The 17467-nt window shown below is 40.5% G+C and overlaps 2 protein-coding genes across 3 annotated transcripts; one reads left to right on the top strand and one right to left on the bottom strand.

Annotated features, from left to right (window-relative positions):
• Nucleotides 1–69: 69 nt before the first annotated feature.
• Nucleotides 70–9201, bottom strand: LOC128462321 (anthrax toxin receptor 2). The gene is made up of 17 exons (XM_053447669.1): nucleotides 8891–9201; nucleotides 8269–8340; nucleotides 7325–7396; nucleotides 7093–7174; nucleotides 6910–7014; nucleotides 6383–6451; nucleotides 4456–4536; nucleotides 4317–4377; nucleotides 3998–4093; nucleotides 3247–3316; nucleotides 2331–2409; nucleotides 2130–2225; nucleotides 1915–1965; nucleotides 1037–1132; nucleotides 734–907; nucleotides 517–597; nucleotides 70–227 (listed from the first exon to the last, which is right to left on the bottom strand). Exons 1-17 carry the CDS (start codon nucleotides 9013–9015, stop codon nucleotides 189–191), a joined length of 1449 nt encoding a protein of 482 aa, XP_053303644.1. The 5' UTR covers nucleotides 9016–9201; the 3' UTR covers nucleotides 70–188.
• Nucleotides 9202–11685: 2484 nt separating this feature from the next.
• LOC128462323 (progestin and adipoQ receptor family member 3) lies at nucleotides 11686–17224 on the top strand. Of its 2 annotated transcripts, none has more exons than XM_053447671.1 (7): nucleotides 11686–11823; nucleotides 12215–12461; nucleotides 12689–12851; nucleotides 13611–13766; nucleotides 13945–14142; nucleotides 14296–14386; nucleotides 15088–17224. In XM_053447671.1, exons 2-7 carry the CDS (start codon nucleotides 12265–12267, stop codon nucleotides 15228–15230), a joined length of 948 nt encoding a protein of 315 aa, XP_053303646.1. In that variant the 5' UTR covers nucleotides 11686–11823; nucleotides 12215–12264; the 3' UTR covers nucleotides 15231–17224. The 2 variants fall into 2 exon arrangements, with proteins under 2 accessions (XP_053303646.1, XP_053303645.1); XM_053447670.1 differs by having other exon boundaries at nucleotides 11686–11913.
• Nucleotides 17225–17467: the final 243 nt, after the last annotated feature.

Below are 17467 nucleotides of genomic sequence, written 5' to 3'. Positions count from 1 at the left end.
TTGGGTTTTAACTGAAACACAATTACACAAGTAGGTAGGAAAAATATTTCTGAACGTACAACAACAGAATATAAGTAAAAGTGTTTATTTACAATATACATCCCAACAATCATCCCTGACTGGACATGTTGGTCATCTTCAAACAAAACGGGAATAAAGTGAAAAGTGTTGATCGTCATGTTTGAACATCAGTGACTCTGAACTCTGGTGAAGTTAATGCAGCGACCCTGCAGACGACAACAAGCAATACGGTCAAATTTAAACACAATGACCAGACATTTTATTTGTAAATTCAAATGTCTGTTTTTGAGGGGGAGTTTTTTAATCAGAAAATTACTCAAAATAAGAAGCAAACAAGAGGTGATGCATGTTATGCTTTGATTTATCTGGATTAGTATTAATACAAGCCATTATCTGTCAATGTCATTTGCCAATTAAGAAAATAACAGCTTTCTCAGTAAAGCTTTTAATATGAAAGAACATGAATAAGGTAAGTATCTGCAGATATGTGTTTACCTTGTCCTGATGTGTCGGCCTCATGATCGCCACTCTGACGTACTGTCTTCTCATTAACGCCCGCAGCGCATCAAATCGCCCCTGAAAGTCAAATCAGGTGTTGAGTCAATCAAAAACACAATGTAAAGATACAGATATTGATCATTACTTATTTTTTTACAGTTGTACAGTAAGAGGTAATCCATGGACAGGCTCTTTATAATAAAGACCGGCTCACCTTGATGGGAGTGTACCACTTGGACTGTGGTGGGGGGCTGAACACTGGTGGGGGTCTTGGCGGGGGTCGGGGTAGGATGGGGTCTTCCATGTCCTCAGGCATGGTGACCACAGCGTTTTTGGCTTTCTCCAGCCGGGAGCCCTCCTCTGTGGACCCCATCTGTCCCCAGCGCACCTACAGGAAGAACATCAGCACAAGTGACAGATGTCATTGATACGTCTGATAATAAAACACAGACTCTATCTCCACAACAACCATTTTGGATGTTTTATATGATTATTGTGTTGGTATTTTTGTTTATACCTCCATGCGTGTGATTCCTCCAGGACCTCGGCCTCCGTAGTATGAAGCGTCCACTGTGGGCCACTTGTGTTTGGGTGAGTGATCGTCTTCCAGCTCCTTAAAAACAATAAAGGTTAATTCAAGTTCTGAACAAAATCAAACACTATAATTGTGAAAAATTGCCATGACGAACGATTTAAAAGAATCCGCACAAAACAGAAGCCAATTCTTTAGTAATGCAGTACCGTCAACGGCCACTGGTGATGATATCTCTAAAATGAAAATATTTTTTTCCCATAATTATAATCCAAGGTGCTAATTTCACTTGTTCTATTAACTTGAAAAAAAATAATCACACAGAGATGATTAAACAGAAACTTCTTGTGGACCCTCACTTGATTAACATCTGTATCGACCTTTAACACAGATGTTGTTGGTTCAATTTCCTACATCAGCTTGACTTCACAGTGCAAACAAAACGTTTCTGGTTTTATTTTGAAACTCTCTTGCTTTATTTCCTGTCTTTGTTCTGTCTCCCGCCCATGTGATCGTGTCTAACTGTTCTAATGTGTTTCACCTGCAGTGTTCAATGAGCCAGCTGCTTCCCTCCAGTATGTAATCCCTGTGTTTCCCCTTGTATTCGTCAATCTGTCTGTTTGCACATGGATTTTTTTCTCATGGTTCAGTTCTATTTTCTTTAATCACCTTCACTCTCCTAAGCTTTCGTGCCACATTTGGGTCCTTCTAGCGAAACGTTACACTTAAAACTTCTTTCCCATCCTCATGCACCTTGGAGGTCGACCAAGTTGATAGTGAGTCAAAAAAACTCCAACTCAACACGCCCTTTTATAAAGTGACGTAAAGGAAAAAGCTTTTTAAACAGTTATTGGTCTACTCACAAAGACAGGAGGAGGAGGAGGGGGACGATCTGGGGGTGGGTCTCTGATCACCTGTAAGGAAAAGTGGGAATATTACTACAAAAAAAACAAATGCAACACGTAAAAAAGCACTTAATGGTGTGAACTATTCCTCAAATAACAACCGCACAGAATTATGGTGTGTGGGCTTCCACAAGGCCTGAATCTGAATAATACAGATCTATATGTAAACTCACCACAGTGCAGCAGAGAGGCCAGAACCACCAGATCAAAACCAGAGCCAGCAACAGCAGCAGAGCCAACAGCAACCAGAGCACCCAGATCCCATCGGACTGCAGAAAACACACAAGTCATATTACAAATTCAATATTTGATTCTTAACTACATTCAAACCTAAAACAGTGTTTTTTTAAAAGTGCTATGTGATGGATACTTACACATGTTGTGGCATAAATGGTGATGGGACTGGAGATGAAAGATTCTCCGTTGTTCAGACTAACCAGCACTTCAATGGATCTGGAATCATCACAGAAATAATCACTGAAAATTACTGAAAGAGAAGAAGAAATAGTACCTGTACATCGAATTTCATAACATTGAGAAAGGTCATGTCAAACAAGTTAATGTTATTCATACTTTTTCCTATTTCAACCCCCTCCCCTTGTTTTCCAGTTAACTTACAATGTTTGTTTTTAACCGTCGAGTCTCGACTCGGATGATATTTGATTCGGCTCCGTCTCTGAGAAAAGCTCAAACTCTGCGTGAGTGTTTCAGTGCGGAGGGAGTGTGAGAGAGAGTGGGTGAGATATGGTGGGAAGAGAGGACTGATACAGAGAGAGAGAGAGAGAGAGAGGGAGCTGTTTGAAGTTGAATCAGCTTTGGCTCACGCTCTAAATGCCACTGAGATATTCTGGTCCGACTGGCTGCAGTTCATCCAAAACTTGAAGCCGAACAGATTTTCACTGTAAACACTTTTCTCTCTCACAGCAGAAACACTTTTCTAATTTCAACCCCGAGGCCGAGTAGAGACATGTTGATACTATACAGTGAAACTTGTTAATGTAAAGGTGCTTTTCTTTTACATTACTACTAAGAAAGTGTTTATTTGATTTAAGTGAGTATTTTCCTGATGTCAATACCTTCCTTCTTTTCTCTTCTCGGTGAAGTTGCTGCTGAAATACCAGTGTAATGATGTTATAAAATGATATCATGCTAATAACCTTCCAGAGCTGGACTGTTCTTTTCTACTACACACTAATGAAATTTGTTGCCACACTTTTAATCACACACTGTGTGTGTGTGTGTGTGTGAGTGTGTGTGTGTGTGTGTGTGTGTGTGTGTGTGTTGACTCACTCTCCAGCCTCGTGCAGAGCAGGAGCTGGACACAGCAGATAGCCGTCTCTAACGACGCTTGGCTTCTGGTCTAAGAAGAAGAATTGGAAAGACACAAAGAAATATTAGGATGAATAAAATAAACACATCACTTGGCGATCAGACCAATACGAATCCTGACTTCATGTTATTGCAGTCATAATGTTAAATATGTATAATAAAGTAAAACCAAAAGAAATAACTTTACTGTTCTGTGTTAAATGCCATTCTTTTGCAATGGAAATTCATATTGAAATGTAGAGGCAGTCTTTTTGCATTTTTCCATCATTAGAATATTTTCAATAGTTAAGTCATAAATATCACAGTCAAATTAAAATACAAAGAAAATCCAAAGCGACAGATCAGGAAAAGTTTTAGGAAGGTTAAGAAAAAGATTAAGGACAATATGATGCGATACAGTCACATGTTATCTCATCATGTCCTCTTACTGAAACTGCCCCCCCCCCCCAATTGATCCATTAATAGACCACACGTACACCATGTCCTCCCTCCTCCTGCTCAGCCTCATAATGTCTCCTCTGTTCTCGGACAATAAGCAGCCACTGTTTGTCCCTGGATGTCGTGACTCTGACTTTCCACTGCACCACAGACCTCATCAAAAACACTGCGATACACTTCATAGATGATAGTAGACACAAAGCTGCACAACCAGACAAACCAGTTACTAGCTTTAACGTTGTGATTGGTGTAGATGATTGTGTCGTGCACTCACTGTACGTGTTGTGATTGACGGTGAGGACGCAGAGGACATTGTCCGTCCTCTTGGATCCACTGAAGCCGCTGCCTCTTAACACCACGTTGAAAGACTCTGGAAGACATTGAACACATCACGCAACTATGACTCTGCACTAACATTTCAACAGAAACAACATGCATCCACCATAATTAGCAACTAAATATAGGATTACTGTGAAAACTAATCCTGCTAGTATAAAGCCATGCAAGTGTTAAGAATAAATAAAAGTAAGTTAAGCAGTTCAATGACATCAGGCCTCGTAAAACCAGATGAGTTCTCTCTCTGACTCACTCACCGTTCACACAGACACTCGACGGCTCTATCGTGAACACATCTGTGCACGTCTGCTTCAGGATCTGCGTGGAGATGCAACTGGAGTCAGACGTCTGTATTCACTTCTTATAATATACACGTTACGTGGGATGTGACCTCACCGAGTTCACGATGTCTTTGAGGGCGTGAAACCCGGACAAAACTGGGAAGACTTGTTCGGTGCTATCTGCTATTTCAGCAAGCTGGAAGAGAAAATATGAATAAGTGCAATTTACCCATCTTTTGAAAAGTTCTGAGCTTGGGTCTGAAGATTGTGTCGGTTGTTTAAACAGACCTCGGAAATAAAATAAGCTGACATGTAATGTACGACAATAAATTACAGCAGTTAAGTAATTCATTTAAACTTATATAAAAGCCGTGCACGTGAAGAGTAATAAAGCAAATTCAGTTTAATTTCACTGAAAACGTAGACTACAGAATCTCTGTTGCAGATAAACCAGGTAGGATGAACATAAAAAAATTTCTTACTTCACTCTGCACCATAGACTCTTTTTAAAAAGCTCTGCACACACATTCAGCACAATAAAGAGTGACAGTATATTGTAGGAGTCACTAATGATGAGGAGTAATTCTGAAGTCGCTCCAGAGCACCACCACAGAAGAAGAAGAAAACAGCCGGTTCCAAACAGGCAGGTTTAGAATGAGCACTGCACAAGTTAATCTACTTTCAAGATCCTTCTGCTGGTTTTGGTTCATTGCTTCATTATCATTTCGGTTTGCAGGAGATGAAAGTTCGGGTCAGCAGGCTGCAGCTTTCATCTCCTGCTTTAATGACAGCAGAACAGGAAGCTTGGCCGGCATTATTTAATTAGAGAGTGATGTAATTACTTCCTCCTCAGATCACAGTGTACGTTCAGACAGGAACGGGGCAGGAGATCACTTGAACCCGTCGACTTCCGAGGACTCTCTGGTCAAGAGCTTCAAAGCCATTTACAGTAGATGTGCTTAATATTACTTATACAGAATAATGATGAATAATAATGCTGCTGCAACAGCAAAACAAAGCTACACAAATGCATTGAAGGATTCAGGACAGGGTGTGCAGTATTATATCTCTCAGCACAAGTGATTACAGCTTTTCCTTTGCTTTGCAAATGTTATTAAGGAGAATTTATGATTGTAGGGAAGATCAAATATCATAAACTCTGCAATTGTTCTTAATAGTTTTGAGGTAAGGAGGTAATGGACACTATGTTGTATTCATGTTACACAGCAAAGGGCAATGAAACACTGTAATCTATTACGAGTGACCAACACAAACAAGGCAATAGAGCAGACTGTCTTAGTTTCCTTCATTAACGTTGTTTCCCTTTGAAGTTCTAGCAGAGACAAGCAGAGCCACAGAGGATATGTGGGAATTAAAGACGATCAAAATGAATCATCTGTTACCGTGAAGGAAATTGCGGATTTCAATGGGTATCAGCGTTGTTGGAAACATTTTGGATAAATAACTACAAGTCAACAATGTATACGACATAGGTCAAGTCGTGTTTAGACATTTTAATGTAGAATTGTTACATGTTATATCATTAAGGGGCAGTTGGGCCTTGAGAGGGGTATGCATTCTCATGATTTCCTTTCTGTTGTATTGTGAGCCACAACACTCACACACAAAAAACATTTGCATTTCTAGTTCTACATTTGGTTTCATCCATCATTGTTTTCATTCCTCACACAAAGCACACTCCCTTTCAACAACCTGATATCTGCACAGGATGAAATGACCAAATATTCCCTGTTCTTTTGCATAAACCTCATGCAGCGTAGATCATAAATTAGATATCTCCACCAGCCGCCTGCTGCTCTGTCAGGTCAAGGCGTGTAAATAAATCAGGCCCAAAAACAACAGCCCAGTGGAAGTTCTGACCACAACCTAACACACGCCGACACAGACACACACACAGAAATGAAACTGCAGTGTTTACACAGCCAACAGTATCGGTAACACTGAGATTGTGCTGTTTTCTCACAGAGCTTCATGACAGAAACCAACAAAGTAAAGAGAGAAGAGCCAAAACATTCCCCTACCTGTTTGTGGTCAAAGTCCATGACACCTACACAGTAAACTCTGGCTCCAAACCCTCGGGCTTTGTCGGCCTGGGAAGCATCACACAGAGAGAGAAGTGAGTGAAGTGCTACTGCTGGTTTCAAACAGTAAAACTAATTAAAATAGAAGTGATAAATAACAGTATAGTAGCTCATTATAGGCAATTTACAGTAAATCAAATTCTATACATTTTAAATTGCAGCCAAGACCATTTAAAAGAAAGGGTTTAGAGAGTTCCGTTGATGCAACATGATAGAAAAATCAACAGGTCCATCCCTGAATCTTTTATGACTGTGTCGTAACTTGGTAAAACAAGTGGTTGGAGAAGTATGTGCATGTGTCAGTGTGTTTGCTTTATCAACCACTGAGAATCACAGCGTTTGTAAACTGTATGCTCTAAAGTTTGACACAATGCTCGTCACTATGTTGGAGCCAATCCACATCTATCTTCCTCACTTCTGTGTGTGTGTGTGTGTGTGTGTGTGTGTGTGCAGAGAAAGAGAGATACCTCCTGTACACTCAGTTCATAGGGGTAGACCTCCAGCTTGCCATCAGTGAGGATGATGATGATGGTGGAAGACGGTGAAGTTTGTGCCTTCATCTGCTCCGACACCTGACGAGGGAACGTTGGCAAAATATATTCAGAGGAGTAAAATGTGGTTCCTGTCTCTTTTCTCATGAGCGCACCTACCGCTATCATGCCCTCGTGCATGTATGTTTCCCCTGCAGGTTTGATTTGGCTCAGCTTCTTCAAACCCTCGTCTATTTCCGACCTTTGCAGCCAGATCACAAAACAGGGACAGAGCAGTTTGGATAAAAAAAATGGAAAAGAGACACGTTACTGTATGATCGGTGATGTGGTTTATTCTGAAAGGAGGAGGCAGAGGGAGGAAGTTTGAAGTTTTAAAAATTCAGCCCCTCACCTGTCTCCTGTCAGTGGGAGTATCACAACTGCTTTGGCTGAAAAGACGATGTAGGAAACCCTCATCCTGGGACTGAAACACACACATATGGAAAACATGTGAATCTTACAGTTAAAAATCAAACTTACACGGTCAAATATTATAAATGGATTTGGGTGTGGCAACCAAAAGGATTCTGTTAAGTGCTTCAGCATGTCCATTAGCGTTTGATTGAGAGGGGGAATATAATGGCCCACGAGGGCGTTAACACAAATGGGAAAAGAAGCACACAGAATACGATGATATTACGTGATATATACAGATCAATGAAACATGACATGTATACTTTTGAGACTTTTTAGGACCTAGTAGAAACCCTGGAGAGGAGATGGCACCATGTGAACACAATGAAGTGCAATAAAATGAAAAGACTGCACGATATATGACATAACTTGTCTTTATTTAACATGACAAAGGATATGATGCCATAAACAGACCATCAAATTAGATCTTTAGCAATATTTTGGTCCACTGAGGGAATTCAGTCTCTACCACATTCAGGTTTACTTCCTTGCTCTACCCTCCAGTCTGTCAATGTGGTCAACACCACCTTCAACATCTGGCTGAATGTTTTACGCTCATATTTAGCAACCTGCAATTAAACCTAAAGATATCACACACACACACACACACACACACATCCACACACACACACACACACACACACACACACACCCACACACACACCCTGCACCATAACTGAGAGGGGTGTTGGAGCAGTTGTTGGCCAAAAATACTCATGCCCTACCTACTACCCACTACTACTGTTTGTAATGTAATTCAAAGACCCAATATATATATATACACCTAATTGTGTAAATACTCTGTGGTGCATGTGTTTAATGTTTATAGTAAAGAAATAAACCCTGAGGTGGAGAGGAGAGGGGGGGGGGGGGCTGACGTACCTGACAAACCTGTTGGTGAGCTGCTCCGCGAATCCATAGATCTCGTCCCAGTGTCCGTGCACGCTGCCCGACCTGCAAACACAGATTGTGAAAAATCCAACACCTGTGTCCCTTTGACAGACACATTGTTATATTGGCATTTAGGTTTTCTGATATGAAAACTTGTATTCAACTTTCATTTTATAGAATATGCTGAAAAGCTCTGTATATTTAGTTATATTTGTGGTTTCTTTTTATAAAGAGTTATTCATAATACCTCATATGATTAAACTGTAAAATATAAAGTATCGATTACATTTTTTCCACCTAAGGGTTATATAATGACATCTTATGAATCAATTTACAAAGTTATTTACTGTTTGAATATCTTATCGGCTTATGTTATTGGTATTGATAATAATATTGCTGTCAGAAATTCTTCACCCTTGAATCTTTATGTGTTGGGGTCTTCTGTTAACAGCACAATGACCTGAGAGGAACTTCAAAAGTTGCAGTGCCGCAGCCGAGGGACGGTGTAAAATAAACACAGCCTTACATGGAGAAGACTGGATCCTACATTCTCTCCACCGAGGAAACAAATATGAACAAAGAACACGTTGATCTGATTTATTCCACCACTCACCTGTCCAACACAAAATAAATATCAAAGGCTCCATCGCAGGAGGCATCGTCTTCACCCTGCAGCGACCAGTCCACCAACACACAGACACAAAGTAAGATCCTCCAACATGTCCATGTCACATCCATAATCCATGTGTTTCATATCCACACAGAGTTTGTATTGAAAATATAGGAAATGTCCTCAGCTCAGCTCAGAGTCCTTCATCCTCACAGCAGCAGGCAGCAGCTCACTTGTCCAGCACTGTAACAGTGTGGGTGTGTGAGTGTGTGTCTGTGTTTAGTGACAGCAGCAGACTGATGATGGAATAAACTGGGCAGGGCTCACAGCTGCTGCACAAACCTCTGTCAATACATCTGTAATGACTATAGAGCTGGACTTCCTGCAGGGCCCTTTAAAGTAAAGGATAGGCATAAATATAACAAAATTATATAATTATATATTTATATAAAAAACTAATAAAGCATTTAGTACTCAAAAGGCACTTCTGGCAAGAATGAGTGTTATAATATGGTAAATATAATTAAGTGTATTTTTTTAGAAGTCAATATTCATGATTAAATATCAACAATTACTATATTTTATATCACCTCAATATTAAGAGCTATGTACCACTTCAAATTGTCCAAAACATTTCCTTGTTCTCTCATTCATACAGACAACATTGGTCTTCAAATATATAACAGGCTATCTACATTTAATTTTAAAATACAATATTATAAATATAAATATAGCTATATGTTAGTATAGGTTAAACATTCATTTTTTGTTTCACGTCATGCATGTAATGTTATGTCATAAAAAATAATGTTTGAAAATAGTTCTTATTGCATTGGCTTAATTTCATTGCTCTCTGGTGTGTTTTGCTGTGTGCTTTTACTTTGAAGGTAGATGTTCTCCCTGCTGCTTGTGACACATTAGACTTGACATCTGTAGCAGAGCAGTTGGCAGAAGGATGTGAATAGTGACTGACTGACCTCGGAAAAAATACAAAGAATGTCAGATCATGCATCTAAAAATATGACCTATAACTATTCTTGTATTTGTTATAATAGATGTGAGGGCCGCTGCTTTCCTTCAATAAAGAGATGAATCCCAGAGGAAGCTTAAGTGCTTTTAAATTCAATTTGCTGAGTGAAGTTGGTCTGTCACTCATTGATCAGTACAGTGCACGTCTGCCTCATGAATCCTCCTCTCATACTGTTAGTCGGGTTTCTTCTCTCAGGACAAACAAGTGCATCATGTTCCTGTAAATGTGTTGCAGATGGAAAGCCGAGTTAAACATGCAAACACAACGCCCTGGGTACGCCACAGTGATTTTCTCCCTCTGCACGATTGTGATCCTGACGTTAATCCTGCTCCTTTGTCTCAGGAGAAACACACAGCTACAGGGTGACATGAATTAATTTTTTATTCTTCCTAAAATGTCTGTAAGATCATCAATCTGAAACGTGTAAACCCTCCAGGGGTCTCTGTGTGTGTGAGTGCTGAGGAACTGTAATAACACATTTCATTGGGCCGTCTGCAGGAATAGAAAGCACTGGCTGCCTGCTGTGGATGAGGTCATGACACAAACAATCCAAATAATCACATACCACAGTCAGTGTGTCAGCACATGGCTTCTCTTCTGTTGAATCTTGTGGGATCGCACCCGTATATTTCATTCATATGTGTCATGTATCATGTATCACTGATTTATTTGAGGGTGTAGTTGGACTAGAGGACGAGGATTCTGCTTCCATGTCCCCTTCAAATTATCAAATCAATCTTTCTTCCCTATTCTGATGAAGATAAAAAGCTTTTCAGCCCCTGACCCCAAGATGAACTGGGCCAGAATCATTCATTAAAAAAGAGAACTGTCATAACAATAATCTGTCATAATCTGGAGTCACATAAATCAGTGAGAGTGAGAAGTGATCCCAAAGTTTACAGTAGACTATGTTTGGCTGAACTTCAGGATAATGTGTTTAAATGATGGTCTGAGTGCATTAAAAGGTTTTTGTTAATGTAAACATTGTATAGCTTGAATTAAGTGCAGGCGCAAGGTGATCAATAATATGTTACTGTCAAACAAGGAAACTTTTCAGAGTCAAAACCACTTAAAGTCAAACTTGAGGTTGAGGCCTTGATTTAAAATGGTTAAAAATGCTTGTCTGTTTACCAGTAGAAGAACTGGAAGTATTTCATCCAGGCTACAGGCACAGATGACAATGCCACTGTCTTCCAGATGTGGCCCACATGTACGCTCTGATTTGAATATGGAGGGACACGTTTGAACAGTGTGTGACCACAGATCCTCCCTCAACTCCAAAATGAAATTCATCTGCAGGGCTGTGGTCACACGTCGTGATTATTTAATAAAAACTACCACTGTCACCAAACCAGTTGCTCTATAATTAAAACCATGGGCGTAGAGTTTACGTTTCGGTTTTGAGTTAGTGTCGTATTATGTCATATTGGTAACAATCACAACTACACCACAATAAAAGACACACAAAACATGTAATTTATATAGAGATGATGGACAATAATAAAACATTCTTCACATTCTTTACACGTCTAACTCTCAATCCTTCTAAAGGTATATATTCAATTTACAAGGGCCCTTGAAATTAGAACATTTCTAATATATAATAGGATTGAACGGAATAATACAATAATAATACGCTAGTGTATTAAATTGCATCAATAATTGTATTGTTTATATTATTATGATGCTTTTAGAAAAGTTTACATTTGACCAGTAGGTGGCGGTAACGTACCATTTTAATGTCGCCACAGCCACCGCAGGAGAAGAAGACAGGTTTTGCAGCTGTTATGTGGTAAAACCTGTTTTTGACTGACACTGGGTTTTTAACCACCCGTTAGCGAACTAACCGGCCGGACATGGACCAGGTGCCCGAACAAGGACGTCGACGGTCGGCCTGCGACTGATGGTGAGCGTCGCGACCCGGTTCCCATCGGTCTGCAGCGTAAAGTCCCACCGATGCCTGTCAGGGCTCGCGAGCAGCGCCAGCTAGCTGCAGGTTAGCATGTTAGCTTTGCTCCACAGCCGACTCAACCGACTCAACACAGTGTATTCTGAGACACTGTGTCTGTGGTGGTGTTTTTAGGGGTTTGATCTCACAGCCAGAGAGATGATGGTGTTACGTAGTGAGGATGAAGGACAGGAACACGTGTAGAAACATCTGGCTGCTACATCTCACATCTGGATTGTGCTGTAAAAAAAAGCTACTGTCCCATCATGTTAGTGTTTACACTTGGAAACCTGCTTCTGCCTCACACCGACCTATTTAACCTTCTGTCCATCTCTCCAAACGTCCTCAGCCTTAGCTTCCCCCACCTCTTGCCCCTGGACCAGAGGAGCCGAGAACAAGATGCTGCTGAAGATGCCCCAGAAGCTGCTGAAGTCGACCAACTACATCGAGCTGGGCAGCTACCAGCACTGGCCCGTGCTGATTCCCCAGAATATTCGACTGTACACCTACGAGCAGGTGCCCCTCTTCCTCAAGGAGAACCCCTTCATCACTGATGGATACCGGGCTCACCTGCCCTCCAAGCTCTGCCTGAGGAGGTGAGGGAAAATTCTACATTTCTACCCAACAGTCCCCTAATGAAACCACATTTAAATGATCTGGATTTGTATTTGGATCCACAGCAAATTGCACACACACGCCCTCAGGTGTATCCTGCTTAACATCAGACAAAGAAAACCCAACGTTTTGTCGCCTTTTCGTTTGTGCACAAAGTTATATTTTTGGCTCGCGTTTATATTTTTTTGTATCTTCTTGTCCGTTGCAGTATTTTCATGATGTCCAATGAGACGGTGAATATCTGGAGCCACCTGCTCGGCTTCCTCCTCTTCTTCTATCTGGGCGTCAATGACGTCACCTCGACCCTTCCGGCCTCTGGAGCCAAGAGAGAGGACTACGTCATCTACGCTATAGGGCTGTTCTGCTTCCAGGTATGTGTGAGTGTGTGGTAATGTTTTTAACTGACTGTATTTCTTTCTTCTCTGTTGCTATTGTTTTTTTGGTTTTAAGTGTGCCCCAAACTTAAAGAAATTACCTTATCGTACCTCTCCCAGAGGCATTACTCACAAGAAGAATTTACATCTTATTATCTAAATATGTGTGTTTAGGATTTTACTACAGAGCTGTTTGCTCTACGCTCTGTATTACATTACATTCCTGTGGAATAACTGGTTCATTGAGGTTTTAAATTCCTCGCCACAGGTGCTTTCAGGTCCCCCCCACCTGCTCAGGTTTGTAAACTATTGTACAGGTAGCGGAAAAATGCAGCACTATCAATCGTAGTATTGTCCAAAGTCCCCACTGGTTAACGGTTGAATGTAGAGACAATGTTAAGTGTTGTGGTGTAGATGTGTCACGTTTGTATTGTAGGTTGTGTAGCAGCTAATAATGGAAAAGGAAACTTGTTGATATAGTTGTGTAGTCTCTGTTCTCCTCTCACCTTCCTCCTATTACTCTATTATCTATTCACATACGTACATTATGAGTATTTGGAATATCCTTACAAATCATGATTTATTGAGGTATGTTCCTGTGTGATATTGGTCAGAACATGACTTTAACTTATAATAAAAAAAGCTAAACTTAAATAAAGACTTTCTTGATGAAACCAACAATGGCTTCTAAACAAGGAGGTTTCAACATGATGTGTTGGATGTTGGCTGTTACATTACTGTGTGTTCTTCTGCCAGGTGTGCATGTTGTGCTCGGTGGGTTATCACCTGTTTGCCTGCCACCGCTCGGAGAAGACGTCCCGTCGCTGGCTGGCACTTGACTACGCTGGCATCTCCGTTGGCATCTTGGGCTGCTACGTCCCCGGGATCTTCTACGCTTTCTACTGTAACGCTGTAGGTGTGAATACTCAAGGCGACAATTTCTGCCACAGTGATGTCATGTTGGCCTTTTTAAATGTGTCACAACTATTACATCTCTTTAAGATAAGGCTGGTGATTGATCTAAACCTGATAGTGCTCTGTTGGCTGTGATTTGATTGTAAATATTCTCTTTTTGTTTCCCGTCTGGCAGTTTTGGCGACAGCTCTACCTGCTGACCGTGCTCTCCCTGATCCTCGCCGTGTTCTGCGCCCAGGTCCACCCCCGCTATCTCAGCAACGACTGGCGACACATACGTGTGGCGATCTTCTGCAGCGTGGCTGGCATCAGTGTGATTCCCGCCTGCCACTGGGTCGGGGTCAACGGGGGATTCACCTGTGAAGTTGTACAGGTGAGGAAATGGGTCATGTTTTTTTATTATTGCTATCATTTGACCGGACTCTGCTGATATTCCATGTAGTTGATTTCACTGTAGATGATTCACTCCCCTGACCTGAATGTTTAGTCACACAAATCCTGTTTTTTGTTGTTGTTGTATGTGCAGCTGTTCCTGCCTCGTGTGATAGTGATGTACCTGATCGCTGGCTCTGCGTTCCTGTTCTACGTCACCAAAATCCCTGAACGCTATTTCCCTGGTGAGTCTTAAATTAAAACCAAGTGAGAAAAGATCAACTTTGAACTGCATCTAAACTATTGACAGAGCAACGAAGGCCGTTGCTCTGTCAATAGTTTAGATGCAGTTCAAAGTTTAACGTGTAGTTATATAGTTGAGCTGTTCAGAACAAAATCACATGGTCTCCTCTGAGCCGCCCTCTGTGGTTTATTCTCCACCTTGTTGCCGTTTCCTGAACAAATCCCCTCAACGCCACTAGAGGTCATCGCATCAGAGGAACTGTAGCAGAGGGATCTGAGGGTTTGAGGTCAAAAGAAAGTCAGGGCAGAATTCTCCTCAGCGATTTTTACCAAGGCAACATTATCTCAAGTGAACTGTGCCATTATAATGAAAATGTTAAAAGCTAAAAAGATTTTGTGGGTTAAATAACTTCTCTTAGTAACAATTGATCAAACTCTCATCTCAATGTCCATTTATCAGCTTTTCTGGATCTTAGATTAATTATATCCCACCATCTTTATCAGCAGCTGGAGTTTGCCAGATGTTCCAAACAGTACTTTTTCCATATCTTTCATTACATTAGAATGAACTGTGGACCTCAGTAAGAATGAATCTTTCCGGTGTAATTTGTTCCTGAAATGTGATTACATTTTTGGACGGCTTACAAAAAACACTATGTACAGTATTTCAGCATGTTTTAAAAAAACGTCTCCTCTCCTATAGGCCAGCTGAACTACCTGGGCGCCAGTCACCAGGTGTGGCACATACTGGTGGTGGTGATGTTTTACTGGTGGCACCAGACGGCCGTGCACATGATGCAGTTCAGACACAGTCAGCCCTGCCCGGCCCTCACCAGCAGCAGCTAAGTGAAAACGCATCAGACAGTGTTGTTTTCAAAGATTGTAGGTAAACAACCAATTCAACTAACAATGTAAATATCAAGAAACGTCTAACCAGTGAAAGCAGCCGTTAGAAGTCCCAACCCAAAGGTTTGTCAACCACTAAGCAGAGGCCCTGAGACTGGGACAGTACTGGGGCACCATTAGCTTTCACTCTAATCAGCCAACAGTGGCCAGGTGACTTTCCTTATCCTAACAAATGTGTAAAATATCAAAATCATCAAACCTTATGACTTGTGAAATCGGCATAAACAGTTGTGTGATTCTGCTGCACCACAAAGTTTCTCCCTAATTATATATATAAATATATATATAGCAACCGCTGGTGTTGCATTGTAGCCATTAGATCAATGCATGATGTGGGAATTTGTATTTATCTCTTGAAACAAACTGAGCTTTGATGTTTTTTTAGACCATCATAATCCACTAGTTGGTTTCAACTGTGATTTTTACAATTACGTTTTACAAAACATTACAGCCTCTGTGAACAATGACTGCTGCCTATGACTTTGGTTTATCTATCATTTCGATTAGATTATGTGAAACGTCTGGATAAAAGGTGGAAAGCACTGAAAATATCATAACTACTGGATATTCAGCATTTGAAGCTTGTGAACAAATAGTTAAAGGGCGGTAGAGAATCACTCTGCCACAACTGACGAGGTTCAGAACTGAAAAACTCTTGGAACCTTTTGTCTTTTGAACAAATAAGCTGTCAGTTAATGACAAAAATAAAACTGAAGTACTCCTTTTGACAGAAAGTGGTTTAAAAATCCTGCTCAATTAAAAGCATATCACTCTGCGATTAACGTTCTTCTCTGTGAAACGACCTTTGAATGAGCCCGGGGTTCAATGAAGTCACGTTTTTGCTGACATGTCAGTGAGCAGGCGAACAGCCACATGTCAGCTCGGCTATAGGCAAAATCCTGAATCAGCTGTAGTGGTTATCACACCTGAGGTTCATCTGCCATAAAGTCCCCATAAAGACTGAGTGTGTGGGAAATGTTCATCTACTTGATGCCTATGTTTAAATAAGGCCAGTGTTAAGTTGTTGAGGTAATGAAATACACTTCCATGTTTTAATATTTAATGGAGCCCGACTGATGTGTGTCTTTAGGGGTCGATGCTGAAATTCTGATGCGATGTATTGGCTGATAAAGGTTTTAAAAATTGTCAATTATTTTTTAAATGTCACTATCAAACCCTTATGACAGAGGTTTTTGATATTTGATAGTTTAACCATAATCTTTATTTTAACTAATAACACCTATTCAAACAAAGTTATTATATACATTTTACTTTTAGGTGAAAAGTAAACATAAATGCAAATCTTTTCTGCATTGTTTCTTCTACAAAATGAACGTTTTCACACCGACAAACAAATGTGGACACCGACATGTCTGTGAAAGGCTCCTATCAGAGAAACCACAAATCGGTCGGGCTCTAATATTCAATGTCATGTTTTGTATCTATTTCCATATAGTTTTTGCCGTGTCTGTGAATCATTTGCCTTATACTGTTTTGAGTATTTTTAGTGTATACATGCTCCTACAATCTGTGTTTGATCAAGAACATAATCCAGAACAACATGATCAGACTCCTCTTTCCTGTTACCCGGGGCCAGTATGTGTTTTATTCCTTCCCAGTGAGATTTAATCCTAAATCGTGAATATCAGGACGACTCCACTTATTGCTGGAAAATGCAGCGAACATGCAGGTGCTGAGAGAAGTGACTTTATTTTGCCTTCTTTATATTTTCTGTGTGTATATTTTATTTTGACGTGGCCGCCCGATGATCACAAGCTGCTCGATCTTTTACGTGAATGAACCTTTTGATTGTTTTATTTTTGCTCGTGTGTGTTTCGGCGCTGACTTAACGAGATGTATGATATTTATTTCAGTGCCTCTTTGAAAATATATTTTTAAAATATTTCAAATGAATAAAGAATGCTGGGAAATAAGTTAATAGTGAGTTTGTTTTTTTGATAACTTGAACCACACACTGCATTTAAAGGACGACATGATGATGCCTCCAAAATGGAAGCCAAAGCATCTTGATCGCCCCAGGTGGCTTGCTAGGGTATACGTCATAAATTTTAGTACGTCTACTTTACCCTACACAACGTGTTTAACAGGTTAATCTAAGATTCCCTGTTTGGCTCTTTGCATATACGTGTGTGCATATAACCGCTGTTGAAGTGATG

This window comes from Pleuronectes platessa, chromosome 19 (genome assembly GCF_947347685.1).
Source record: "Pleuronectes platessa chromosome 19, fPlePla1.1, whole genome shotgun sequence".
In the NCBI taxonomy this organism is placed as follows: Eukaryota; Metazoa; Chordata; class Actinopteri; order Pleuronectiformes; family Pleuronectidae; genus Pleuronectes; species Pleuronectes platessa.
The sequence above is the reverse complement of the archived record's forward strand: the minus strand, read 5'-3'. Positions and strand labels throughout refer to the sequence as shown.

Coding starts and splice junctions, on each gene's coding strand:
- LOC128462321 (XM_053447669.1), bottom strand. CDS start 9,015: ATGGATGTGACATGGACATGTTGGAGGATCTTACTTTGTGTCTGTGTG. Junction 7,015..7,092: donor TGCACGAGGGCATGATAGCG/GTAGGTGCGCTC, acceptor TTCCCTCGTCAG/GTGTCGGAGCAGATGAAGGC. Junction 2,410..3,246: donor GCTCTGCACGAGGCTGGAGA/GTGAGTCAACAC, acceptor TGATGATTCCAG/ATCCATTGAAGTGCTGGTTA.
- LOC128462323 (XM_053447670.1), top strand. CDS start 11,874: ATGCCTGTCAGGGCTCGCGAGCAGCGCCAGCTAGCTGCAG. Junction 12,852..13,610: donor TAGGGCTGTTCTGCTTCCAG/GTATGTGTGAGT, acceptor TTCTTCTGCCAG/GTGTGCATGTTGTGCTCGGT. Junction 14,143..14,295: donor TCACCTGTGAAGTTGTACAG/GTGAGGAAATGG, acceptor TTGTATGTGCAG/CTGTTCCTGCCTCGTGTGAT.